The sequence below is a fragment of the Neospora caninum genome, chromosome IX (genome assembly GCF_000208865.1).
Source record: "Neospora caninum Liverpool complete genome, chromosome IX".
In the NCBI taxonomy this organism is placed as follows: Eukaryota; Apicomplexa; class Conoidasida; order Eucoccidiorida; family Sarcocystidae; genus Neospora; species Neospora caninum.
In genome coordinates this window covers 4,105,609-4,122,200 of record NC_018390.1, presented here as the reverse complement: position 1 = coordinate 4,122,200, position 16,592 = coordinate 4,105,609, and the positions used below count along the sequence as shown (strand labels likewise).

The 16,592-nt window shown below is 56.2% G+C and overlaps 1 protein-coding gene across 1 annotated transcript; it reads left to right on the top strand.

Moving 5' to 3' along the window:
* Positions 1-2,097: 2,097 nt before the first annotated feature.
* Positions 2,098-9,213, top strand: NCLIV_043410 (conserved hypothetical protein; the record flags this gene model as incomplete). Its single annotated transcript, XM_003881257.1, has 7 exons — positions 2,098-3,639; positions 4,234-6,210; positions 6,626-6,714; positions 7,151-7,308; positions 7,522-7,636; positions 8,276-8,736; positions 9,083-9,213. 7 exons carry the CDS (start codon positions 2,098-2,100, stop codon positions 9,211-9,213), a joined length of 4,473 nt encoding a protein of 1,490 aa, XP_003881306.1.
* Positions 9,214-16,592: the final 7,379 nt, after the last annotated feature.

The following is a 16,592-nucleotide window of genomic DNA, read 5'->3' as shown; positions in this document are numbered from 1 at the left end:
AGAAAGACGATGAGGAAGAAGGCAAGAAAGGAGGCAAGAAAGACATCGTGAGAGACTTGGAAGATCAACTCAAAGACGGGGAATAAAGGAAAGAAACGAGGAACAAACGGCGGATGTTTGGAATATCTCCTTTACCCATGCAGTTTTATGACTTTCTGCCGTTGGTGACGTACATGCTCGTCCTTTCTGTCACCTACTTCAGTGGTTTTTTTCCCTCCTTTTGCTTCTGCACCTCGCCTGCTTCCGCCGTCTTCTTTTCTTCCCCTTTTGCGCCTGTCTTTTTCCCTTTCCAAAAGCTGTCGGTTGTTCGGGGCTGAGAGACAGAGTGACGAGGAGGCACAGCGAGTGTGAGAGGGGCCAACTCTCAGCGAGGGAGACGAACAGTCACCGACAGGAGTTCGAAGCCGGAAGAAAGGAGAGCCAAAACTGTGTTAGGCTGAAGAGAAACAGGGGGGGATGGAAAAAAAGGAACCACCGCAACCTTCTTGCTGTCATCCGTCTCGGCGTGTTTTTCAGTAGAGCTAGTCAAACGTCTGCAGCCTGACGGGGAAAACGGGACACGATGAAATTGCCGATTTGCTGTCGTTCCGCTGCTGGGTTTCTCTGGGGACAATTCAAGCGCAGTCATTGACAGTACTCCTTTCCCATGTGTCTCCCTCAATGCGGCACGCAGGCTTCACGAAAAAACACAAAATGGCCAGCGGCCCGCTTTCTTGCCGTCCCCCTTGACTCGTCGACAGTGTACATACACCTGCTCCGTCCGGCGTGTCCCCCGAGCCAAATCACACAGACCCAACTGTGGACCGTTTCACTGAAAGATTTTGTTGTGTACCATAAGCTACACATGCTTCTTCGAGCTTTTCGAGTCATGTTTGCTTGTTCTGTCTCGTGGGCGCTTTTTCATACGTTTTGCGCTCTCCATGCGTTACATGCATGCAGCGGGACACCCGCGCGGCGCGCCTCCATGCTTCTGGACCGGGGGACGAAGATACGAAGAATCCAAGCGAAACGTTAGAAGACGTTTGTCTCTGTCAGAAGAGTCCCTCGAGATGCGTCTACTCAGTACACCTTGCTCCTATCTCATCTTACTCTTCCCCTTTCCGCCTCTGTCTGTAGTCGCCGTTTTCGGCAGCCACGAGAACGCCGTGTCTCTGCTATTCTCCCGCGTTCCGCGCTTCACTTTCACCGTGCTGCCTTTTGCCTCGCATTGTGTTTTTGCTTCCTCGAGTCTCTTCTCAAGGGTCACACTTGTGCACATCATCTCTTCTTCTAAGAGGGCTGCTTCTCTTCCTGTTTGGCGTCCACGTCCGCGCTCTCTCTCTGCTTTTTCTCGGGGAATGCACGACGGCTGCGGGTAGCTGGGGTGCGTCCTTCTGTTCGTTTGCTTCTTTCTTCCGCCAAAGAGAGGAGAGAGAACCTTTTGTTTCCCGTCCCCTCTATTTCCCTCTTCTCCTCTGTTTGGCAGTGACGCCTTCCGTCTGCAGTTGCGCCCCTGTCGTGTTCCCGCTCTTGGTTAGGTCGCGAACCGCCGACTCTTTCTCTCGGGAAGAAAACCCTCCGAAAGTCCAAGCTGAACAGGTGGACATTCTGTGCATCGCGAACAACGTCAAAGAGGATCTTCACTCGCGACTGTCGAGTTTCTTGTGCGTGCAAGGCTCAGCCCCCCAGCCTTGCCCACGCGCGCGAGTCGCCGAGACCCAGTTTCTCAGATGTTCGTTTTCCTTCCCATCGAAATTCGCCTCTTTCTCTTCTCCGCGTCTGAGGCTTCAGAGCTCGGGAAACGATCGTCGACGGCGCTGCCTGTGGGGTTTCGCGTTCCTTTTTTCCCGCGCCCCGTGTGTCTGCTTCCGGTCGGAGGCTCTCGCCCCTTTCGGCTTCGTCTCGCCTTCCTGTCGCTTCCTTCTTTCCCTTGTCTCGTCTGTCTTTTCGCGTTTCTGCTTTCTTCCCGCCTTCTTGCTTTCCACCTCACTTCGGGTCCGGTCTTCCTCGTCTCCACTCTCATTTCTTCGTCCTCCTCTTCGCTGTGTCGCCCGTTCCTCTGCGTTTCTTCCTTCTTTCTTCCACTTCTTCCTTTCTGGTGCCTCTCCGGTCGCCAGCATGCCAGAGTTCGACGCACCGCTGCCCGCGGCCTCTCGCGCTTCAGGCGGCCCGACTCACGACTGCTCGCGCAGGAGCGGGCGAGGCAGAGACCGTGGACAGGGTACCCGTGCCTCCACCGTCGCCCCAGATTCCTCCTCTTCTTCGGGTCCATCTCGAGGCTCCCGTGGACGCGGAGGAAGAGGGCGACGCGGAGGCCTTTCCTACCGCCCTGTCTCTTCCTCTTCTTCCTCTTCTTCAGCGAGGAGTCAGCCGACGTCCTTTGCGTATTTGTTGCGCGCGTTGTTTGAGCCGGATCAGCACTCGGACGTCCTTTTTCCCGAGAATGGAGAGGAGGCCTGTGGAGACTCTCTGGCACAGACGTCGACGGTAGGCGCAGGAAACCCGCGTGAGTCGGGAGGTGCGCCTTCCGCGCTGGAGGGGTCGGATCGGGCAGGCAGTTCGCTCGAGTGCATTCTGTGCTACGAGACCTCGTCTTGCGTCGCTGTGGGGTGCTGCCAGCACATCTGCTGCTGGCTGTGTGGCCTTCGGCTTCGTCTCTTCCCACCCCACAACCCCGTTTGTCCCTTCTGCAAAGGGTCCACGCCGTATCTGCTGCTCCTTTACCTCCCCTCGCTCGCGCTCTCCGCCGCCTCGGCCGCGCGGTTCTCGGCGCTTCTGGCGCGGAACAGCATCCCCTCGGTGCTCGCGCGCGGCTTCCTGGCGCCGCCTTTCTTCACGGAGGCCGCGGCGCGGGCCCTCCCGAGTCACTTGCGAGACGAAGCGAGTGCGTTGTGCTTCTCCTCGCCCGCCGTCCGCCGACTCGTCGAAGCCGTCCTGCAGTGGCGCTGCTGGGTCCCGGCCTGCCGCACTCGCTGGCTCCGCGAGTTCGTCTTCTGCGAGGAGCAGGATCAGCTGGAGAGCCAAGTGCGCCAGGCCCTGAAGCGCAGAAAGGCCGCGCAAGAGGCAGAGGAAGTGACGGTGAAGAGCCGGCGAGGTAGAGGAGGCGGAGACGGGACGCGCAGTCGGGGGAACGAGCAGGGAGGAAGCGGCAGTCCGCCGACGCCGCTCTTTGCGTTTCCCGAAGCCACGTACGCGCCAGACGACCTCCCGTTCGGCGTCTTCCCCTCGCTCCAACAGCTCTCAGCACATACGCAGCAGTGCCACAGCGGCGACGCTTACTGCAAGGTCTGCGTGACGGGCAGGCCCCAACTGTTTCTCCTCGAACACCTGCTTTACCCCTCAGCGCTCCTCGATGTCCATCTCCAGCGGAACGGCGGGAACGACTCTGGACCGCCGGCCGGAAAGACGAAGGCCGCCGACTCCCAGGTGTACGTACACCCCAGATGCCGCGTCTGCCGCGAGCGCTGTTTGGACGGAGACGCGCTCCTTTTGCACGTGAAGAACAACCACTTCCACTGCGGGTTGTGCGAAGCCGACGTGGCGAACGCGGCGAGCGCGGGGACCCGCGAGGAGAGAGGCAGCGGAGAAGGCCGGCGAGGAGCTGGCAGAGGCAGACCCGAAGTCGGCGGACCTCAGAGGGAAATCGCAGACGAGATCCCGGTAAGTCACAGCGGAAACGCGAGGCCGCGCTCCAGAGTCGCAGTCGCTTGCATCCGAATGCAAGGCGCGCGAGACACACGACAGCCCGGTGCGCATAGATGGAAGCGCACCCAAAGAGAGGTTAAGAGCAGATAACAACGCGACACTTTTACACGTATCTGTGTCACACCAACAGATATATATATATATATATATATATAAATATAAACATATGCATGCTTGCATATATGTATATATTGGTAGAGAGAAGAAGAGCAACGGAAATAGGTAGTCGCAGCAGCCATGTGGGCATGTTTGTTTCTGTCTCTTTTTCTCGTTCCGTTTATGCCGATCTCCTCCGTTCGTGGCCGTTTGCTGTGTCCCCGTCGTTCGCTGTGTCTCCCCGTCGTTTGCTGTGTCTCCCCGTCGTTTGCTGTGTCTCCCCGTCGTTTGCTGTGTCTCCCCGTCGTTTGCTGTGTCCCCCCCTCGTTCGCTGTGTCTCCGTGTGGTGGCCTCCTCGTTGCTCTTTGTTTTGCGTTATCTTTCTTGCTCGCTTTTCTTCGGGGGAGACGCGTCTTTTCTGGATTTCGGCTTCTCGCTTTCTGCCTTCTGCAGGTGTTTGCGACGCTGCCTCTCCTCCAGCAGCACTACCGCGAGCGCCACTTCCCGTGTCCACACACGGAGAGTTGTCCGCTGACCGTTTTCCGGGAGCAAACAGAGCTTCTCGTTCACCTCGCGACCAGGCACAACGCGCCGTCCGCGTCGCTCTCTTCTCACCTCTACGCGTCTTCGTCTTCTCGAGGCCCAGCCGAGGGCGGCTCGGCCAGCAGCGCGCGCGTTGCCGTCCCTCTCGCCTTGTGTTTCAGCTACCGCACCTACAAGCAGGAACAGCAGAGCCGACAACATCAAGGCCAGGGGGACCGGAGAAGAGGAATCCAACAAACGCCTTGCAGCAGAGGGCCTGCGCTCCTCGACGTCCCTGACGAACGAGCGGAAGATCCACCTTCACCCTCGTCTTCCTCTTCTTCCTCGTCTTCCTCTTCTTCATCTTATGGGAGTGTGGATCGAGGAGATAGAGGGAGAAGTGCGTCGCGGGTGAGAAAGGACGCGGCAAGCGCGACAGAGGAGAGCGAAGTCAGCGAGAGAAGACAGAGAGCGGAGGAGGCTGCGCAGCCGAAGGCGTTCATTTCGCCTCCGGGTCTCGCTTCGCCGGGTGTCTCCAACGCGACCGCGCCTCCCTTTCTTCCTCCGGGGCTGTCGGCTTCCGCGAACTCAGACGCTTCTCCGCTTCACAGCGCGGCGGCTTCGTCCTCGTCGGTGCTCCTGGAGTGTCTCTGTCGATCCCTGTCTCTCGCAGAGAAAGAGGAGCTCGCGGACGACTTGAGCGCGGCGCACGCGTACGCATGCGCGTCCTGGAGCGCAGATGCGCTGCGTTCGGAGGAAGAAGCGAAGGCGTACTTGCAGCGCGCGTTCAGGTGTACAGACAGCTTGCCGACTGCCCAGCAGCAGCAGATCCGTGACGCGCTGCGTCTCCTGCGCGAGGCCGAGAAGGCGCAAGCAGACGCCCAGTGTGGAGACGACACAGTCCTGAAGAAGCATGACTTGAGCGGCGCCGTTTCTGTCTACGTGGCGCGTCTGGTCGCTGCGCTTTGGGGGTTTTCGAAAGACAAGTCCTCGGCGGGCAGCCCCCAAACCCATCAAACGATGCCGACAATTGTCTTCCCTCCCATCGTCGCCCACTTGCCGTCTTCTGTCTCTTCGGTGGGGCGGAGGACCGCGCCGATTTCGCCGCCTTCTTCGTTCCACGCGCGGCTGCTGCTCCTGCTCGTGCTCGGCGCAGCGCCAACTGCCTCGGCCTCCACGCATGCGCGGAGAGCGGACAGAGGCCGGCACGAGGAAGAGACGACCGAGCGGCGCATGCAGTTGCTCCTCGAGGGCCTGAAGGCGACGCAGGAAACGTTGACGAGCTTCGTGTCGGCGGGCGTGGAGTCCGGCGGCGAGGCCGAGCGCGACTCCGTCTGCCGTGGAGAGAGGGACGGTGCGGGCGGTGAACGGAGGAGCGACGGGAGCGCGTCGCCCGTCTCCGCGCGCGGCGCCGCTGGAGCCGACGCCGGCGACTCTCGGAGAATCCGCGGAAAAGGAAGTGGGAAGGAAGGGAAGGAAACGGCGAAGAAGGAAGAGCGGGGCGATCGCGGTGCGTCGCGAGGCTCTGAATCGCCCAAGAGAAACTTCCTGCCGCTGTGGGAGGCACAAAGAGGAGACGCGGTCTTCGGACCGGACAAAAACTACTTGCAGGCCCTCACGTGGGTCGTAGAACGCCTTTGCGAGCATCTCGCAGTGGAGGACGAGGAAGAAGAGGAGAGTGGAAGTCGGCAGTCGCTGGGCGTGCCTCAGCAGCTGAAGAAGGGCGGGAGACAGCGCGGAGGCCGGCTGCCGCAGAACCGTCTGCAGACGGCGAAGCGCGCAGCTTGGAATGTCGAGGCCGAGCAGACGGGGACGGGCGAAAAGCGGGACACGCGCCAAAACAAAAACAGGAAGGAACGCGACGACCTCCAGGCCGCGCTGCGAGACGCCGTCGCCCTCAGGACGCAGGTGAGAGAGACAGGAGGGACGGGGGGGAACGAACGCGAGGAAAGGAGAGAGAAAGAGAGAATGTGGGGCAAACGAGGGAGGGAGAGAAAGGAAACGGAGGAACACGAGAAACGGGAAGTCGAGAGTAGAGGAGCTGCGCAACGATAAGAGAGAGACAAAGGGCGCGGGAAGGAAGCGAGCAGTGTAGGAGAGAAAGGGAAGCGTCGACGCGTTGTGCTTCGGTGGCGCCTCCCCGCTCGCGCTGAAACGGCCAGCGCAGAAGAGGCGCCGACTTGACGAGTTGTCAGGGAAAAGCCTAACGGACAGGAAGCGGGACAGAGACAGCCCCATCGGAAAATGGAAACAGAGAAAGGCCCACTTCCAAGCGATCTGGCGCGGTAAACAACGTTGTGGCGTCAATCCGGTGTATGTACAGCCCGAACTGCAGCAGTTGGCGCTCCTCTCTCGCGACCTGACGCCGTTCATTCAAAGCACGCGACTGCTGGAAGACATCCAGGCCCTCGGGTAGGCACGCGTTTCTCTCGTCCTCGCCTCTTTTCCCGCGCTTCGTCATGCGCACCAGGAGGCCGGCGGGCGGTGCGGGGACCGGTGAATCCTGCGAGTCGCTCTTCTCCTTTGTCTCTGTTTTGAGACCAAATTCGTGGCGCCTGCGCGGCAGCCACGCTCCGAGGGGAGAGTTTCAACTCCTCTCCTTTCTCCGCTCCTCTCCTTTCTCCGCTCTTCTCTTCTTCACACACCGACAAGAGAGTTCGATCTGCCTGGAGAGAGAGGGCTCCACGGAACTGGTGATGGAGACAGATACAGAGAAGCGGAGACACCGGTAGGGCAGGGAGACCCGCGAGTCTCTGAGCAAGAGACAGAGCGCCTTCGCGGCCTCTCCGGGGAGCGCTAAACGGGCGTTGTGCATGCGCGTGGCCGCACTGCGTCGTGTTTTGTTCAGGCCGACTTTTTATCGCTTGAGGGCGAGTGTCGACCAGGAAGGAGCTCTGACGTTCTGGTTCGAGCGTTGCCAGGCGGCTCTCGGCGCCGTCACGGACGAGGAGGCGCGAACGCTCTTGCTGTATCTCCGCGCGGCGGCCACGCAGAGACCCGAACGCGGTAAAGAAGGCGAGAAGAGGGCGGGAAAACGCGAAGGGCGGTGCGGAAGGACGCGCATTCCCTGTGCTTCTGGTAGCTTTGCGGCGCGTGCAAAGCCGTCTCTTTCGTCTTTCTTGTTTTCTCAGTTTTCCGTTTCTTTCTCTACAGCTCTCCGACCCAGCGTTCTTCTGTCACCTCTTCGCGCACATGCCTTTCGCGCGAATGTGTTTTCAGAGCACCTCGAAGAATTTCCGTCGCTCGTCTCGCGAGCAGCAATTAGCGGGGGGCGGACCACCGGAGGAGCGGGAGCGGGCGCGCGGAGGAAAGACGGAACGTCTCAGGGAGCGTGGTGAGAGGACGCCGGAGAAAACGCATTTCCCGGGACTTCCTGCATGCGCGACAAGCAACGCTCACATGCATTCAGCACAGATATACGGCTGTGTGTCTATAGAATTATACATCGTTTTCAAGATGTGCACATCTCTCTCTATATATATATATATATATATACGTATCTTGGTCCATATGGTTTTGTGGGCGTGTATCTGTGTGTATTAAAATAACGTATATATATATATATATATATATATATATATTTGTGTGCATTCCGTTTTAAATACGTAAAGCAATTTGAATCAAGGAGCTCTGATTTCGACTTCCCGTGGTAGAGTAGCTGGAAGAACCGCGCGAACGCACGCGCCTCATGGCAGAAATGGATGTAGGTTTGTAGATCCGCATGCTTGCAGATGTCTATGATATACAAAAAACCCTTCTTTGCATCTGTAGAGGTGGTTCTCTGGAGGCTTCTGTCAGTGTTTTTCTTTTCCGTTTCCGTGCGTCCGCTCCTGAGGGCGTGCGCTGTACCGCAAATGAGAGGGGGCTGAAGCGAGCGTCATCCCGCGCCCCACTGGGATTCCTGGTTTGCCTCCACTAACCACCGTTTCGTTTTGCGCGACTTTTCCCCCTGTGACGTCTCGGCTTTTTTCAGGGTTCGCCCCGGCGCCGGATCTTCGCCCTTCGACGCCACAGGCCGATCTGCCCATTTCCCTGCTCTCCCGTCTTCCCGAAGTGCCTCCTCTGCGCGAACCAATCCGAGAAGTCTCTGGACTGACTCCGATACGCGTCTGACGCGTCCTTCTTCCCCGCCCTCTTCTTCGTCGTCTTCCTCTTCCTCTTCTTCCTCTCCTTCCTCTTCTTCCTCTTCCTCTTCTTCCTCTCCTTCCTCTTCTTCCTCTCCTTCCTCTTCTTCTTCCTCTCCTTCTGGGACTGCAAAGGCTTCAGGATGGAATGCCGCAGCCGCGTATCCGCCGCTGCCTTCGCCGTCTCCCCAGGCGCTGAGCGTCTCTCTCTCGGCCGGCAAGAAGGACGAGAGCGGAAGAAGAGACGCGCGAGCGGGAGCAGGCAACGTGTGGGGTCGTGGCGTCGTCGAAGAACGAGGAGAGACAGAAGGTGGGGGGCGTTGCGCAAGGGAAAGAGTTTCTCGCCTTTCAAAAGGAGGCACTGGGAAAGGGGAGGGCGAGAATGTTCAACAGAGGATCAGAGAGCAGAAGAGAGATATCAGCAAGGGACACACTGGATGTCAAGACATGTTCACGTATATGCACGTATGTAGGCAGATACACATTTATATATATGTGTACATATATGTATATTGATATACCGCTTTTGGAAGGTGTATTGCATTTAGCACCTCACCATACGCTAGAACATCCCATTAGTGCCACAGAAAAATGATGTCTTTGCGCATCTTTTGATTTTGTCCCGTCGAACTCGGTTTTTGGTGCGGTGTGAACAGAGGACAAAGTTTCATGTCCAGCATGCACCTACGCCAACGCCTCGACGCGCACATCCTGTCAGCTGTGCGGCCACGTCTTGAGTGTGAAGAAGAGCGGAAAAGGAAAGAGAACTCTTCTTCATTTCGGCTAGATTTCTTTCTCAACAGCAGGCCTCGCGAGCGTATGGGGTGCTCAGGTGTTTGTCAGAAAGGGAGAGTCTCTGATGTCTCGCGAGAAGAGACAGCGGAGACTCTCGTCGCGGGTCTCGCCTGCCGAGCCTTTTTCCCGCTTCTCCAGACGCCACCCTTTACAAACTGGACCCCCAACACACTTGACGTCCAGGACATCTACACCCACAAAGAACGCAAATCGGCGTGAAACTCCATACATGTGGAAATGGATTTCCTCTATTTGAATAGGCAGATGTGTCTGTGTGTAGGGCCTTTCTACATGCATGTATATATATATATATATATATATATATAGGTTGGGGTAGGTGTGTGTGTGTTTTTGTGTGCATGCATGTGTGTATTGTATGATGGCAAGTTGCCTTAAGCCCCAAGGGAAGAGGGAGGTACCATGTCCGTTTTCCGTTTTGTGTGCGAGAAGCCGCTTCTTTCGCTGCATGGGAAGGGATGGCAGCGCGAAGGGAGGCAGAGTGCTCCCACGGAGTGCGCAACGGTGTGAGAACGGAGACAAGTGAAAGAGACTCGACGCGTTCCGACGAGGCCAAACCTGGCCGCTCCGTGCCATCTTCGCTGGCCTTCGGGTCGGGAGGCACAGCTTTTCTCTGTGAAGGAAAAGGTGCCTGTTGGGGGGCTAGCTGCGCCTCAGCAGAGCCACGCGCGCCTCCCTCGCACGAAGAAGCGAAGATACCGCCTACTCAAATATAGTCTCTGACCCAGTTATCTCCACACGCGCGTACACCCGGAAAGTAGGGAGATGCGGGTATACGCTTAGCCAGCAAAGGAGGCAAGAGACGTCCACGGAGAGAGGCAAAAGCCGATAGGTCGCGGCAGCTGGAGAGCTCTCCAGAACACAGTCCTTTTGTGAGAAGGTCGGTGAGAACAGAAAGAGCGAGAGAGTGCGGAGGGAATGGAGGCGAGTGGCGTTTGAGTTCGTTGCAAGGTGTCTCCCGCAGGTGCGGCGCGTCAAGGCGCAGGAGACTGAGAGACGCTTTCCAGGGAAGTCCGCTAAGTCGTTTTAGTCGTGTTTCTTGGCTCTAAACAGCCGGCGCGGAAGCGCAAAGATCTCTGCCTTCGAGCCACGCAAACGCGCCACAACCCGGCACGTGCCTGTGCACTGCGATATCTTTGTCCCCCAGAGAAACTCGGAGAAAACTTGGGGCCCAAAAGGGCGGAAATAAACGGGAGTCTGAACAAATTGGAACCTCAACACATACCCTGGACAACCACCAGGGCGCTTTCATATTTCCCTGTTCACATGCGCCAATCCATTTGCACCCACATGCACATGTGTAGACAAATATATACATGTTGTCGAGCGAGAAAGTGCGATTTTCCTTGGAGGCATTCCTCTGTCGCTTCGTGACGTGGGCGTCTCGCAAGTCTCGGTTTCCTTTTAGGAACTAACCCAATCGACCGCCTCGGCTCTGGTCCCTCCAGGGGCTGCGCTCTTCCGACGAGGCGCGCGTCTCTCGCCCAAAAAAAAAAAGTCAGAGACGCCTGCATCTGCGTGCCTCGCTGCCCTCGCTGTCTCCGTTTTCTCGCCGCTTCACACGCCTCCGAGGGGCTCGAGTCCCCGCGGCAGGCGACTGCGTTTGATGGATGTACACAGGCCGCTCCGTCGCTCCCTCTGGAGCGGAAAGCTCTCTGAGAATTCCCTTCGAGTCGGGTGAAAGCGCGCTGGAAAGTGGAGGTCTGTGGGGAGAACAGAGCCCCAGGACGCGCTCGCTTCTGTTCGCCACAACAGCTTTGAGATCCTCGCTCTCTCAGCGCTCTCTTCGTCGGCCCTGGCATCGCCGCGCGCCTCCGTCCCTCCAAGCTCGTCGCGGTTCATCGTTGCTCCTGTCTTTTGCGTCCCGCCTGTCTCTTGTGCGTCATCTTTTCCGAGGCTGTCTCTTCCAGAGCCTCCGTTTTGCGGCGCGGCTGTCTCTGCGCCCACGACGCCTCGTCGACAGTGCCAGGCCAACGAGGGATCGGGGGAGGGATGCCGCCACCTCACTGCTTTGACCGGGAAGGGGACCGCCGAAATGCCGATGCCGCTGAACAGGAGGCGCACACGCAGAAGAGCGGGGGAAATCCAGAAAGGCCAGGCGTCTCGGCGCCCGGAGAGGCGCTCGCAGAGAATCGGCTTCATGGACATAAAAGGAATGAAAAGCCTGTTTTCCCTGGGCGTCTCTTCGAGAGGTCTTTTTAGCAACCAAGAGGGAGAAAACCGACAGACTGCGCGCGCAGATCGAGAAAGGCGTGCGTCTTTTGAGCCTCAAGACGACCCCCCCCCCCCAGGCACTGCGAGTGCAGTCGGTGTCGATTTCTTGCGTCTCACTCCTGTGGGTACACCTCGCCTTCACGCATTTGCACTCTAAAACAGGTCGCGCGAGAAAACGCCGAGGCGCCGAGCGCCGTCGGGGATCTCTCTCGGAACCCCGCCTCGCGCCTTTTTGGGCGAAAGCCCAAGCCGCCTTTCTCCCCTCACGTCTCTCACCAAGACACCAGGATTAACAAATATAGAGAGAGGCATGTCGAACACGCACATGCGTATCTATATGTATATTTATATGTGCATCTCTGTGCCGAAAAATTGTATGCATACATGTATATATAGATATAGATATATAGATATAGGTATATAGATATAGATATGATGGTGTAGAGAGAGAGAGGAAGCGGGCCGAGACTGACATCTGTCGAGGCAGGCGCAGGTGCGTGCTGGTTTCTCTCGCTTTGCAGTGTCTGCTGGGCCACCAAACCTACGTTCCCGCGCATGCGTCTCGAGCTGCAAGGGCTTCTCTGGCCTTCGCATGCAGGATGGGGCAGTCGTCGAGCGTCACAAAAACCTTCGGGGGTTGGATCTTCCGCTCACTCGCACGGGCCAACGCTTCGCCGATTGAAGGCACGTCTGCGCTGTCTGCTCTTGGGGCGTTCGTAAGCCGCCACATACCGTCCATGCGACTGTACTCTGTCAGAAAAAAGAGCTGGGATGGTGGAGGCCTGAAACAAGGAGACACACCACTCTGTCCAACGCACACCAATTTGAATATGCAAATATATAACGTTCTCTCTCTCTCTATCTATATATATATATATACTTATGTACGTATATGGATACGTGAGTGAAGTGGATATATGGATCTCCTTCGTCTTCAAGGTTCTGTAGATATCTTTGTTTTTGAGGAGATTTCAAGCATCTCCTCCCATCGACTGACCCGTTGTGAGTGCCCCACCTCTAACTGTATTCAACTCTGTGTGTCTGCTCCCGCTCGACTAGCTACAGCCTCTGCCTATCTTTTCCATAACAAAAAAACTTATAATGCATATATACGGATATACCTCGGGATATGTGTATGGCTTTGTGTCTGTGCCTATCTCGTTATGGATTTTTCTACGATGTAGTCCTGCGGCTTTGTCCCTTTTTGTGTCTCTCATTCGCGACATCTGCTCCCCTTCTCCGCCGCAGCTTCTGTTTCCTTTCTCCATTACGAAACACTGGAAAACGAAGACCAAAAACGCCGGTGAACGCGTTTCTGGACTTCTTGGGAGCGCACGCCCTCGCCAGTTTGGATCTCTCTTCCACACGCATAAACCGTTCCTCCTTATACCATCTTGTGTGGCGCTCTTTGCTCCGTTTTGCTTTCCCAGTCTTCCTTTCCTCACAGAGGCCGATGCGTCTGTAGCTGCCTGCGTAGCTCCTGGTGTGCCGAGGTGGCCTCCCGGTCCGTGCCTGGTTTAAGCGAGGAAGGGAATGTGATGCTTTCAAAAGAAATCGACATTCTGGAAGAACACCGAGAAGAGGCAAGCAGGTGATTCCGAGGAAGAAGCTGGAGAAGCGAGCGGATAGAGTTCGACAACCCTAAAATCGTCGACGCCGCCGTTTCGCCGGGGGGGGAGCACTTTCGGTGGCGACGCGAATGTTTTTCGGCCGTTCTGCAGGAGCGAGAAAGACACACGAATGCCCAGAAGTGCACGCCTCTGCACACAAAAAGGTCCAGGAAATAGATCAGGTTGAGTCTATGCAACCTGAGATTCCCCCACGTTTGGGCGTGGCGCGCCAGAGTTCGTCTCCGCGAAGAACTCCCGACCGAGCTCTCTGCCAAGTCCCACTATCACAAGCTGGTGTCTGTGGCGCTTAAATGCATACAGGAAGAGACAGATATGTACTCACGTGTTTTTGAGATGTAGATAGATATAGAATTTTAGACACAGATGGTAGATGTCACTGTCGAGCAGTTTGGGACTGATTCAGTGCCGTGCATTCCTCGAAGGCATGCCAGCTGAGAACTGCTTTCACTCGTTTTTTGCGGCTCGAGTGACGAATCCGTTCATTTTATACGTATATATCCGTATATCGAAGGACTTGCCTGCCATGACGACATATCGCCGTCTCACTTCACGTACCTCTCCTTACAGATACACGAAGATGTGCTTACGTGTTTCTGCCTCTACAAATAGGTTCTAGACGGGCTGTTGTCGACTTTTTTGTGAGACACCGATTTTGAGGTCTTCTGTCAGTTCGTTTCTTCGTGCTCCGTCCGTGTGCTTTCGTGTCTTCTCGTCTAAAGGCCTGTCTGATTTCTGCTTCAGGAACGCAACCGCGTAGGTTGCCTGCAGAAAGCCCCCCTAAGGTCCGAAAACCTCCGGTTGCGCCCCTTTCCTTCCAGAGAAATTACCTTCGCGTTCTTTCCGGCACCACAGCGCCTGCATTATCTCATCACCAAACCCCGAATCTGTGCGCGTTCACTTTTTTCAGAGAGAGGCGGCACAGAGCCCGCTCCTGACGGTGAGCGAGAGAGGCCGCGCGACGCCGTGGGCCCCCACGGACTAACCTTTCTTCGTGAAGAGAAGCTTGTGCACACGACCTGTTTCCCTCAGAGAGGGCGCGTCGCTTGTTTCCATTTGAGAGAAACAGTTGGCAACTGGGGAGAGTGATCTTGAGAGACGCGAAGAGCACTGAAAAATCCTGACCACACTTGCGTGTTTGTAGACGGTGAGGACCGCGTGTGGACTTACATGCCTTCCCAGAGAGTCGCGACGCCCAACCGCTGAACAGAACAACCGTTCTTTTCTTGTTCTCGACACCCTCCTTTGGTCCCACGTGTGACCCTTAAGCCAGCGCATGCGACTGTTCTTTCAAAACACGAAATGGCGAGTGGAAATCGGGGTATTTACCGGGCTGAAGTCGTCAGCAAGCAGGCGAAGACACACGCTACACGTGTCCTTCCGGAACCCGGGAAGATCGCATTTCGCTTAACCTTAGCCATCATACGGCTCCACTTTCCTTCCACGTTTCCTGTTTGCTGCGGTGACAAAATGCCTGGTGACTTCTAGAATAATTCCTATGAATTACAACGTATGGGAATGCTCTCAGGTGACAAAAAGCAGGTGAACTGCATGTCCCCGTATTCACAGCCCCTGTAGCCGCATCCGCAACGCCTCTCTTGTCATTCTGTACAGCCTGCGAGCTTACGGAAAACTGAGAGGAAGGCAAAGAAATATAGACCCTAACTGCACATCGCCACACGGTTTGTACCTCGGAAGACAGAGTTGCTTCAACCGACACCAGAACAGGTTTTTGAAGCCGTACGGCTGTCCCTGCTTGAAAAGAACGCGAGCGAAGAGCGAAGAGGCAAAGACATGCGATAAACTGTCGTGTTTCGTTCAGGTATAAAAAACATGGAGTCTTCCGATGGCGAGGATCTTCTTGGCAGAGCCTCGAGGCCAAGAGCCGGAATCGAATCCGGAGCCAACCCAGTGTCCGTCTGAGCCTGCCACCGGAACGATAGACCCTGGGTATAGAGAGCAGGAGTCGTGGGAAAACAGTTACCTTGAAATCGCCATACAAAACGGTCTTTGCACCTGAGAGAAGCTCTGGGAGGACCTCGACCATCGCTATCAGGGGAAATCGGGACGCCACACAAGGTTCCGTTGAGACTGTCTTCTACTTCGGTTCCAGTTTCAATTTGCGGCACGGATTTCAGGATCTTTCAGCCCCGGTCTAAACTCGGGTTTTTAACGTTTCGTTTCATCGAATTCGTTGCGGAAGGAATCTTCCTTGCCACGACATACGTGGGTCGGCACTCGTCGATGAACGTGATTTTCGTAGTTCAGCTTTAGGTACAGCCACAGCTTTCCCGAGGGCGGGATTGCTTAGAGCCGGTCCGGATTGGAAAAGCTGGAAGGATTTCTACATGAAAGAACTACCGACACTACAGAAGGAATTACTTGTGGTGTAATTATTTGTTTTGCTAAACATATTAGCGTTTATAAAACAGGCGAACGCACAACAGTCGACATGCACCGGCAGCCCATGCCGTAGACCGCCTGTAGACTGCACAACTCCTACTTTTAAGGCTAGGCGCGCAAAGAATGGGAAAACCACAAAAAAGAGGCGTGTGGTCGAAGGGTATGGGGAAAACGTGTGTTGTACATTTGCGCCGCTTGACACGGAGCGGGGCCGATCTGGAGGAACACCTGTAGGCCAGTCCTGAGGTGTGAAACAGGAGAAACTCCTGGAACCGAAAGTCCTGCTGTTTCTGGACGACTGAGAGTTGAGGCGTACCCGGATCTTTGGGCCCGCAAAAAGCTAGTGGATAAGATTACCAGGCGTCTCCTATCTGAATTTCACTGAATCCGAACTTTTGGAGCGCGCGTGCTCCAAGTACGACTGGAACCGTGTGAGTTCCACTCTGAGGCTCGAGTCGTTCCGTGTGAAGTCCCTCTCTGCCTTCATTCATAGACCTCGAACGCTGGTAAGTTTGATCGACTTCTCCCTGCACACGGAAAGACGTGCTGTTTACTCTCCACGCTCTCACGACAAGTTCTAACAGTGCCGCAACTCCGAGTACCATTGCGTCGCTTTCGGGGAGAGTCCACACGCCTTGATGGCCTCAGACTTGGGTTTGTTGTGGCAGTCTTTTTGGCAGCGGCTAGCCAGTCAGGCACATTTGTTGGGGTTGCTTGAATTCACGATATTTTCTTCAAAAAATAAAGGTACGCACTGGGTGCATGCACACCCACAATACGGTCTACAGCAGGCGCAGGGACACTCTCTCTCTCGGAACGTCATCTCGGTATCTCCAGTTAAACGTTCCTGTTCGTCGACAGGACCGCAGACACGAGATCACCAAGCACTCGCTCGTTTCTGCTCTTCCCTCCCGAGCCCCTTCCATCTGTAACCTATTTACAGACCGTGGAAAACTGTCCCTTCTCACATTCTCTCGTTTTAGGCCGGCGACTGCCGCACTCTCCAGAGATCCCTCATCTCGGAGAAAGACCGCGGGCACGCCCAACGTGGCGCCTACCCTGAGGCCTTTCCTAGATGCCTCTTCCCTCCCCACGTTTCTCGTGTCTT